General features: G+C 57.1%; 1 protein-coding gene across 1 annotated transcript; it reads left to right on the top strand.

Moving 5' to 3' along the window:
- The first annotated feature begins 490 nt into the window (after positions 1-490).
- Positions 491-8,792, top strand: Fam83h (family with sequence similarity 83 member H). The gene is made up of 5 exons (XM_032917062.1): positions 491-624; positions 3,336-3,797; positions 4,558-4,722; positions 4,792-4,916; positions 5,107-8,792. The coding sequence occupies exons 2-5, from the start codon at positions 3,351-3,353 to the stop codon at positions 7,997-7,999; spliced, it is 3,630 nt and encodes a 1,209-aa protein (XP_032772953.1). The 5' UTR covers positions 491-624; positions 3,336-3,350; the 3' UTR covers positions 8,000-8,792.
- Positions 8,793-10,372: the final 1,580 nt, after the last annotated feature.

Genomic DNA, 10,372 nt, shown 5'->3' with positions numbered 1-10,372 from the left:
AGGCGGTCACCTGAGTGAGCTGGGTACCCAGGCCCCCTGTCTGCGATCTCACCTGCCTCACCTGCCTCTCACTACACAGAGGCTAGAAGCTCCGCCCCTCGAGTCGAGCTGGCCAGTTTCCTAGCGACTAAGCCGGAACTTCCGAATCACCCCAACTTCCGGGGCGAGGGTCAGGGGTCGGCCGTAGGGGCTTCGAGCGATCGGTTCGCAAATGGGTTCAAGGGGCTTCGGCGTCCTGAAAGAAGAGGCTCTAGCAGTCCGGAGCGACGCTGGCCAGGGTCCGGAGCGCACCTCTGGGACTCCACCAGAGCGCTCGGGGGTCGGGGTTGGAGTGTGGGCTGGGGGCGCCAGTGAGACCACACTGGAGACCCGGGATCGCGGCCGGGGTCCGGGGCGCGGAGGGCGCAGGAATGCGGGCGCGTCGGGGTGGGGCCGCCCCGCCCAGGTGCTGCCCGGGCAGGCAGGAGGCAGAGCGCGGGCGGGGCGGGGGCGGGAGCGTGAATCAGGCCGAACGGGCGGGCGGGCCGCGGCGGGGAGTGGCTGTCGGACGGACGGGACCGCGAGGCCGCTGGGCGGCGGTGGGCTCCTGCTGCCCCTGTGCCGAAACCCCGCTCACCTGGCCAGGTAGGGCTCCCTTCCCGGAGCGGGCTGGGCATGGCGCGGCGAGGCGCACAGGACGGGAGGCTCGGGCCTCCGCGCGGTGGCACCGGGGTCTGGTCTTTGGACCTGGGACGGGCGGTGCAGTGAGCGGGTGCGTGGGGCTGGGTCGGAGACAGGGGGACTGCGCTGCGGGGTACTGGGTGAGGGATTTCCTAGGGGCACGCTGTCAAGTAGGAGGCAGAAGAGTGCGATTCGCTCTGGCGGCATAGGTGTTGTCGGGACATGACCTGTACCTTTCCCGGAGCCTCTCCCCAAGCCGCCATGAACCAGGGTGTCTAGGACTGGATCCTTGTATGGAGGGCAGGGAAAACTGGACTCTCCAAACAACTGATCTCATATCCCTGGACTGGATTGGCAGATAAGATACCTGGCCTGGGTAGCCGCTAACTTCCTGGGGTACAGTAACACCCTTGGGCCTTGCAGTGCCTAACCCGAAAGCTGTATAACTCATCCGACTTCCGGTCTTTGAGCCGAATCCCACCTCCCAGCTTCTTGTCCCCTACCAGCTCAGTCCTACTTGATCACAGTCATCTTCTTTGTGTAGTAGCCTAAGGTCCTCCCCTATGTGATCCCCCTTCCAGACACAGGAACACTACTACCTCCAGCCAGACAGGAGGGGGAAGGGTCATTTTCTTGTGCTATTAGTGGTGAAGGGCCTGGGGACTAGCTTCAGGTAGGAGGTCAGGAGCAAAAAATTCCTGCTGAGTCACTGGTTTGGGTGGGATAAGCGCCTTCCTTAAGCAGGGCCCCCGCTTGGATAGGCAGATGTCAGTGAGCAGGCTCTTGGATTCACTGCTGACAGGAGTGGTCACCGCCTGGTCCATAGTCAAGGGGTGATGTGTACCGGTGAAAGGGTACAAGGGCATTTAAGGTCGTGTGTGACTGCTGTGAGGTCATCACAGTGGCCGCTCCGGATGAAGGCCACTTCCCAGCCCCATAATATCTGTCTTCCTTATACCAGGGAGTGCCCCCCAGAGTGAGCATGCTAGTGCCCCAGGTAGTGTGGGAATGCTGCCTACAAAAGCTGGGTACACTATGAGACCTGTCCCGGCCAGCCTTCGACCCCAGGGGGTCTGCCTTGATCTCTCCAGAACAGTGTGCCACACCTCACATTGCAGACAGGAAGGAAAACCAATGGCCTCCAGTCAGGGCAATGCCCCAGAGGGAAGTCAGAGTACTCTTCTTTGGGCCAGTAGACATAGGAGTGTCCCCACCTCCAATCTCTGTCACACTTGGACTTGCTAATGTGTTAGACCATGCCCCTAGGGGTGGCAGACACTCTAACTCCCTGGGTCTTACACAGCGGAGTCCCGCCGACCCCCAACGTCTTTGAGCAAGTGTCCCCTAATACCAGAGCTGCCATTCTGTCCACATCACTGGCCCATTCCTCAAGGCACTCCTCCTAGGCAGAAATACTTTCCTAGTTTGGACTAACATCCAGGAACCTGTGTGCTAGGCAGGGCATGAGTCCAAAGCCATTTCAAACCTGAGGAGCAGTGGGGAATAGTATGAGCGTGACCTAAGGCGACTTCCAGGCCAGAGGTCAGCGGGCTTCCTGGGGTTTGGTTGTCACTTCTAATGCCGTCTTCAAACACAAGCTTCTGCTATTCACCCGCGTGGCCCAGGAACCTCCTGGTGTGGACATGGACGGTTCCTCAGGCACCTACTTGTCAGTGAACTCAGACCAGGCTAGACCTGGGCCGACCCCTGACATTTGGTTTCCAAGGCACAAAGGTCGTGTGCGTGTGCGTGTGCGTGCGTGCGTGTGTGTGTGTGTGTGTGTGTGTGTGTGTGTGTGTGTGTGCGCGCGCACGTGTGCATGTATGTGTGCGTGCTCACACACGCCAGCCATTTCATAAAGAGTCATTCTTAGTGTATTGGGGAGAGGGTGGTGATCCAGGGTCTTGGCAATGTCTCTGTCGCCATCCGGATGGGTGAGTGAGTCTGGAAGGGTATAAAGGAGAGACCCGACAGGGAGGGGCTGGTCCCAAGAAACTGTGGCCCAGGGAGGTTTTAGCTGAGAGTGAAGTTTTGTAGAGGTTGTTGGAGGTTGAGGAGTCGGGGCAGGGAGCTCAGTGAAGGGACTGTGGGCAGATGCAGGTGTGGACTGAGGAAAGAGGTGTGGGTGGGGCTTAAGGCCATCATCCCTGGATGAGTCAATCTCCACTGTGCTCACCTGGGCCGGGTATGGTGTCCTGCCACCCCTCCCAGCTGTGCAGTGAAGGTGACAGGCCAGAGCACTGCCCAGGATCTTCAGGCAGTGGAGACTCTGGACAAAAAAGGGATAATCTCTTTAACCAGGCTGCATTTGTATCTTAACCAGAACTTATTTTTATAGGAAAAGGGAGCCACAAAGTAAATGGGCCATGACTCTGAAATGAGGCTAGGTGGGACCTCTTACCTGTATGGAATGGGGCAAACCCTGGCAGTCCCTGAGACTGATGCAAACAAGGTGTCAGCCCCAGGAGGGGGAGTTGGGGCTAAGTACCATTGGCCCATGTCTTCCCCGCTAGGGGCATGCTATGGCCTGTAGTGTTGCATCGTAGCCTGTCTTTGTTGGGGCCTGGAAGAGCTACACCCAAGATCTAGCAGCTACATCACCTGTTTGTGTCCACTTGTGGAATAGGTAAGTGGGTCCTACTGCCCCCAGTTAATGCATTTTCCTGCCCCTCCAGGCCCCCGGCCCCAACATGGCCCGTCGATCCCAGAGCAGCTCTCAGGGGGACAACCCATTGGCACCTGGGTACCTGCCACCTCACTACAAAGAATATTATCGCCTAGCGGTGGACGCACTGACTGAGGGTGGGCAAGAAGCCTACAACCGCTTCTTGGCATCTGAAGGGGCACCTGACTTCCTGTGCCCTGAGGAACTGGAACATGTGAGCCGTCACCTGCAGCCCCCACAGTATGTGTCCCGGGAACCCCCTGAAGGCGCTCCTCCTGATGTGGACATGGACGGTTCCTCAGGCACCTACTGGCCAGTGAACTCAGACCAGGCTGTGCCTGAGCTGGACCTGGGCTGGCCCCTGACATTTGGCTTCCAAGGCACCGAGGTCACCACACTGGTACAGCCGCCGCCACCTGACAGCCCCAGCATCAAAGATGAAGCTCGGAGGATGATCCGCTCTGCCCAGCAGGTGACGGATGGTGGAAGGCAGCCTGAGCTGGGTTTTGAAGCATGAATAGGAGGGTGTGGGAGATAGAAAAGCATCCCTGGTACTTGGGGTGCCAGGGCTGGCCAGCCAGACTTCAGCAGTAAGGTTGCCCTGTAGAGTTTGTTCACTCTCACCGGGGACCTGGTTAGTGGGCTCTGTAGACATTCACTTGTCTAGAACCATGGCCGGTACCCAGAAGCTTAGGGCCTTGCTCAGCTGAGAGCCACCCCCACCCCCACCCCCAAGCAGTTGGTAAACTAAAAAAACAAAACAAAACAAAAAAACCCAAGTGTTTAGCACTGAGGGGAGGTTGAAGCCAGCCTGGACTACACAGTAACCATCCAGTCTTGTATTAAGAAACAGGAACAAAACCCAGGAATATTAGAGAGGTAGAAATGCCAGACGGTAAAGGCCTAGCTTCTGCCCCTGCTCCAGGAGGTTGAAAAAACCCCCCAGGCCTAACTACCCATCTTGACAACTTGGGATCTGAACACAGAGATGCAGATATGCCCCCTCTGAATGAAGCACCCTAAAAGTATAGTCCCTGCTCCACGCTCCCTTGCAGGCTACCAAGTGTCAATTGTTTTGTGTCCCTCTGCTGGGTCCCTTCTACCATTCATGGCCACTCTCTCCTGGGACAGGCCAATGGTCATTTTACAGTGCTTGTAGGTAAAAATGTGGCCAGAGATGGGCAGAATGGCGAGATTCTTCCCTCCCCACTGACCTGATACCCGCCTCCCAGGTGGTGGCTGTGGTGATGGACATGTTCACTGACGTGGATCTGCTCAGTGAAGTGCTAGAGGCTGCTGCAAGGCGAGTCCCGGTCTACATTCTGCTGGATGAAATGAACGCCCAGCATTTCCTAGACATGGCCGACAAGTGTCGCGTCAACCTGCACCACGTGGATGTGAGTGACCAAGCCAGGGGAGTGGAGGGAAAATACCTTTGGTGAAGGCCTGACTCCCCTCTCTTCCAGTTCCTGCGCGTGCGCACAGTGGCAGGCCCTACTTACTACTGCCGCACTGGGAAGTCTTTCAAGGGCCATCTGAAGGAGAAGTTCTTGCTTGTGGACTGTGCTGTAGTGATGAGCGGTAGTTATAGGTATGACCAGTGGGTTTCCCTTAGCCCTGGCCCTTCCCGCCTAGTCCTCCCCCGTGGCCCCACTTCCTATAAAACTCTCCTTGCCACAGTCCACCAGCCCAAATCCTTACAGATCCCTGATTATCCAACTGGTGCCTTAAGCCTTTGTGGCCCTACTTCCTCTCCCTGACTCCTGCCGTCCTGTTCACAGCTTCATGTGGTCCTTCGAGAAAATCCACCGCAGCCTGGCTCATGTGTTCCAGGGAGAGCTGGTCTCCAGCTTCGATGAAGAGTTCCGCATTCTCTTCGCACAGTCGGAGCCTCTGGTGCCCTCAGCTGGGGCGCTAGCCCGCATGGATGCCTATGCGCTTGCTCCATACTCCGGGGCTGGGCCCCTGGTGGGTGTCCCCGGGGTTGGAGCACCAACACCTTTTTCTTTCCCTAAACGGGCGCACCTCCTGTTCCCACCGCCCAGGGAAGAAGGCCTGGGCTTCCCCTCTTTCCTAGACCCTGACCGCCACTTCCTATCGGCATTCCGCCGAGAGGAGTTGCAGCGGATGCCTGGGGGTGCTCTGGAGCCTCACACAGGGCTCCGGCCACTGATGCGTCCAGGTGAGGCTGGGCCGCTTGGAGAGCTCTCGGGCCCCCGGGGCTTCTTCCAGTCACGGCACCTGGAAATGGATGCCATCAAGCGGCACAGCTATACAGCAGCGGATGGAGCTGGAGCAGTGGAGAACTTTGCAGCTGCACGGCAGGTGTCTCGACAAACATTCCTCAGTCACGGTGATGATTTCCGTTTCCAGACCAGCCACTTCCAACGGGACCAGCTCTACCAGCAGCATTACCAATGGGACCCACAGTTTGCTCCCGCGCGCCCACAGGGCCTCTTCGAGAAGCTTCGAGCAGGCCGACCTGGCTTTGCAGACCCTGACGACTTTGCACTAGGTGCTGGGCACCGCTTCCCAGAACTCGGTGCTGATATACACCAACGACTGGAATATGTGCCATCCAGCGCATCTCGGGAGGTACGCCACGGCTCAGATCCCGCCTTTGGACCCAGCCCCCGTGGTCTGGAGCCCAGTGGGGCCACGCGTCCCAATCTGGGCCAGCGTTTTCCATGCCAAGCAACTTTGAGGCAAGGCCTGGACACCACTACGGAGGCAGAGCCTGAGCGCAGGGGTGGACCCGAGGGCCGGGCTGGGCTGCGTCACTGGCGTCTGGCTTCCTACCTGAGCGGCTGCCACGGTGATGGTGGAGAGGAGGGTCTACCCATGGAGGCTGAGGCCTGTGAAGATGAGGTGCTGGCTCCTGGAGGCCGGGACCTACTTCCCTCCACCTTCCGCACTCCTGCACCCTTCCCAGCTAAGGGACCAAAGCCAGGCTCAGGAAGCGGTGGTGGTGACAGCTCCGAGCGAGAGGGCCCAGAAGAGACAGGCCTGGTTAAGCAGGACTCCTTCCGCTCACGCTTAAACCCGCTCATCCAGCGCAGCTCCAGGCTGCGCTCATCACTCATCTTTGCGTCACAGGCTGAGGGTACTGTTGGGACCACAGCAGCCACCACTGAAAAAGTACAGCTGATGCACAAAGAGCAAACAGTCAGTGAAACTCTGGGCCCCAGCGGAGAGGCTGTTCGTTCCAGCGCCTCAGCCAAAGTGGCGGAGCTACTGGAGAAATACAAGGGCCCTGCCCGAGACCCTGGCGGTGCAGGGGGTGCCATCACTGCCTCCAGCCACAGCAAGGCTGTAGTGTCCCAGGCCTGGCGGGAGGAGGTGGTAGCACCAGGAGGAGCGGGAGCTGAGCGCCGTAGCCTTGAGAGTTGCTTGCTTGACCTGCGCGACTCCTTTGCCCAGCAGTTGCACCAAGAGGCAGAGCGACACCCAGGAGCCGCTTCGCTAACTGCCGCGCAACTTCTCGACACGCTGGGCGGCACAGACCGCTTGCCATCACGTTTCCTCTCTGCCCAGGGCCGCTCCTTGTCTCCACAAGGTCGAGATAGCCCTCCGCCAGAAGGGCTTGGGACACACCAGCTGCCTTATTCTGAGCCAAAAGGGAGCCCCACCCCAGCGTATCCTGAGCGCAAGGGGAGCCCCACACCAGCTTACCCTGAGCGCAAGGGGAGCCCCACACCAGCTTACCCTGAGCGCAAGGGGAGCCCCACTCCAGCCTACGCTGAGCGTAAGGGGAGCCCTACTCCAGCCTACCCTGAGCGTAAGGGGAGCCCCACGTCTGGATTTCCCAATCGGAGGGGCAGCCCAACCACAGGATTGATGGAGCAGAAGGGGAGTCCCACCTCGACCTACCCAGACCGTAGAAGCAGCCCGGTGCCCCCAGTGCCAGAGCGCAGGGGTAGCCCAGTACCCCCTGTGCCCGAGCGCAGAGGCAGTCTCACCTTCGCTGGGGAGTCTTCGAAGACTGGGCCTACAGAGGAGGTGTCTGGCGGCCCCATGGAAGTCCTGCGAAAGAGTTCTCTCCGCCTCAGGCAGCTGCTGAGCCCCAAAAGTGAGCGGCGCGGAGAGGATGAGGTCAGCTTCCCAGCTCCGCAGGAGAATGGGCAGCCTGAGAGTCCCCGGCGGCCCTCGCTGAGTCGAGGTGACAGCACAGAGGCTGCTGCAGAGGAGAGAGGCTCAAGGGTCCGCCTAGCTTCAGCTACTGCCAATGCTCTGTACAGCAGCAACCTGCGAGATGACACGAAGGCCATTCTGGAGCAAATCAGTGCCCATGGCCAGAAGCACCGCGCAGTCCCTGCTCCAGGTCCAGCCCATAACAGTTCTGATGTAGGTCGCCCAACAACTGCAGGAGACTTGGCACCAGACATGTCTGACAAGGACAAGTGTTCAGCCATCTTCCGCTCAGACAGCCTAGGGACACAAGGCCGGCTCAGTCGCACCCTGCCAGCCAGTGCAGAGGAGCGTGACCGGCTCCTTCGCCGCATGGAGAGCATGCGCAAAGAGAAGCGTGTCTACAGTCGCTTCGAAGTCTTCTGCAAGAAGGAAGACGCTGGCAGTAGTGCGGCAGGAGACAACTTGGCAGATGAGGACACCAGGGACAGTAAAATGGGCAAATTTGTTCCCAAGATCCTGGGCACATTCAAAAGCAAAAAGTGATCTCCTGGTCTTGGAGGTCAGGACTCTGCATCACTGCCATACCGTACCCACAATGCCCATCTGGAGAGGTGGCTGCCAGGTCGGTGTCAAAGCAGTTTGGGACCTGGCTGACAACTTCAACTGAGCTCCACTTGAATTCGCCTGGCTACAGCACTGCCTCTTGTTCTTGGCTTTTCCACGAGGGGCTCAGCCCCTCCACCTGGTGCATTTTCCTGATCCCCTCCCCCACCTCAGCCTCCACCATCTCCTGGGCTCAGGTCTACTTTGGGTCTTATTTCACCTCAGGGATCTATCTGTCTGCCTTATTGTCCAGTTCTTCAGGAACTCTATCGCTTTGTGCCTCGATTCCTTCTTAAGGCCTTTTATCTCAGGGCTTTTTTCTCAGGGTTTGCAGCTCACAGCTCTTGGTTCCACTGCCTCTGGTGACCGCCTCCTCCCACCCTCTCATTTCCGTCTCTCTCTGGAACACACCTTGCCTGTTCCCGCTCTGTCTCCTCGCTGCCTCCTAGCACTTTCTCAGCATCTGCCCTCTTGCCATGCGGATGGCAGACTTGGCCTCAGGCAGTTTAAGGGAAGAGAGGGACGCTGGACAGGACAGACCATTGGAAAATAGTTGCCAAACACCTAGAGAGGCGCCTCAAGACACATCTGCCCTCTCCAGCAAGTTTCTGGGTAGCACTTGAAGAGGAGCCAAGACTGGGGAGCACTGGACTTTGCAGTACAATAAAGGAATCTGAACAGACTTTCTGTGACCCCCCAAGCCTCAGTAAATTCCTAATCCAAAGTCTGGAAAGAGGCTGTATGTCCCTGGGTACTTTTCTTTCACCGCTAAGCATTTTGATCTGGAATGACACCAAACATATAGAGTCCCTACACACACACACACACACACACACACACAACTTCTTCTGTCTACTATTCTTTCCAAATAGTTTACCTCTTTGTCTAAGGAATCTCAAGGGGGCAAAGACTCCAGAACAAAGCCACTGTAAGTACTTCTGACTCCAGCAGCTGGAGAAGGGAGAATACAGGGACTTGGGCAGTGATCCAATTTGTGCTGTAACATTTCACTCAAAGATTCCCAAGTTCCTGGCCAGGTGCACATGGTCCCCTGGGAACGGGATGAGCTGGAGTGTTTCCTAGTCTTGACATGCTCACTGCTAGGCTTGTCTTAGGGCATATGGTCTGGTGTCCTGTGCGTCACTGCTCATGCTCAGACCTGTTGAGCTCTGCAATGGAAAACTGGAGGCTGGTAGTCCTTCCTGGGGCCCTCTGAGCCCCCTGGCTACGGTCCTTCACACCTTTCTGAGAAGGACATTTCCTGAATCACAGTATCCTGTGTTCTGACGTTAGCGATATGTTTTCTCCTTTTTTTTTTTTTTTAAAGGTTTATTTATTTCATGAGTACACTGTCGCTGTCTTCAGACACAACAGAAGAGGGCATCAGATCCCATTACAGATGGTTGTGAGCCACCATGTGGTTGCTGACGTTAGCGATAAACACTACACACAAACTCGGTTCCTACCGTCTGGGGCAGCCTGGAACCGCAAGCTCCAGACCATCCGGGGCTACACACAGCAAGATTCTATGCAAAAATAAAAGGCAAAAAAAAGTACACCGGCCATGTACATAAATAGGTCTAACTGTCCAGGGTATGCCAGTCTTTAACCCCGTGGCTTTCCTGGTTTCCTTTCTGGAAAACCATGAGTCCTGTGCCTCTGTGCCCTCTCCCATACCTGCCAACCCCATTCAAACATCTGAGTCAGTGGGCTATCCACACTCATCCGGGTCTCCAGTCTCGAAAACCAACAGACCCCTCTCAACCATTATCTTTGGAGCTCCTGTCCAGCCCGAACCCTTCCTGCCCTGATAGCCAGTTTTGGCCTTGCAGACACACTGGTTTCCAGCGTTTGCCCTCACAGACTCCTTTGTTCTGTTTGTCAGCCACTTGGAGCTATGCGGCAGACTCTTGAAACCATGCACAGACCCCGCTGGCAGTTAGCCACAGCAGGAGACAAACCTTTTGGCTCCAGCTCTGACTGGCTCCCTGCCGCGTTGGAATCATACCTAACCGTCTCCTATATTCAGTTATTTGATTTCTGAAATCTGTCTCATTTCACACAGTTACCACGACTATGCAGGCACCAAGTCTGCCCTCCCCAAGCCTTGTCCGTTTTGCCATCTGCCCTACAGTGACCAGCAGCTTTAGACAGCTCCTCTAGCTGGTGGTGGGAAATGGCTTCCCTGTGGTCTACGCCAGTCCTGCTTCAGAGGCTATGTCGAGAACTTGGGTTACTACACAAGTCTGAACCCACACCAAGTTCCTTTGCACAGAAGAGCCCCACAAGATCTTCAAGGTGTCTTCCTGACCT

The sequence above is a fragment of the Rattus rattus genome, chromosome 1 (genome assembly GCF_011064425.1).
Source record: "Rattus rattus isolate New Zealand chromosome 1, Rrattus_CSIRO_v1, whole genome shotgun sequence".
Lineage (NCBI taxonomy): Eukaryota > Metazoa > Chordata > Mammalia > Rodentia > Muridae > Rattus > Rattus rattus.
This window is presented reverse-complemented; position numbering and strand designations above follow the sequence as displayed.

Bases quoted from the DNA above. Each gene is read 5' to 3' on its own strand.
- Fam83h (XM_032917062.1), top strand. From the start codon at position 3,351: ATGGCCCGTCGATCCCAGAGCAGCTCTCAGGGGGACAACCCATTGGCA. The intron at 3,798-4,557 runs GTGACGGATGGT...CCCGCCTCCCAG, and splicing joins TGATCCGCTCTGCCCAGCAG to GTGGTGGCTGTGGTGATGGA. The intron at 4,723-4,791 runs GTGAGTGACCAA...CCTCTCTTCCAG, and splicing joins TCAACCTGCACCACGTGGAT to TTCCTGCGCGTGCGCACAGT.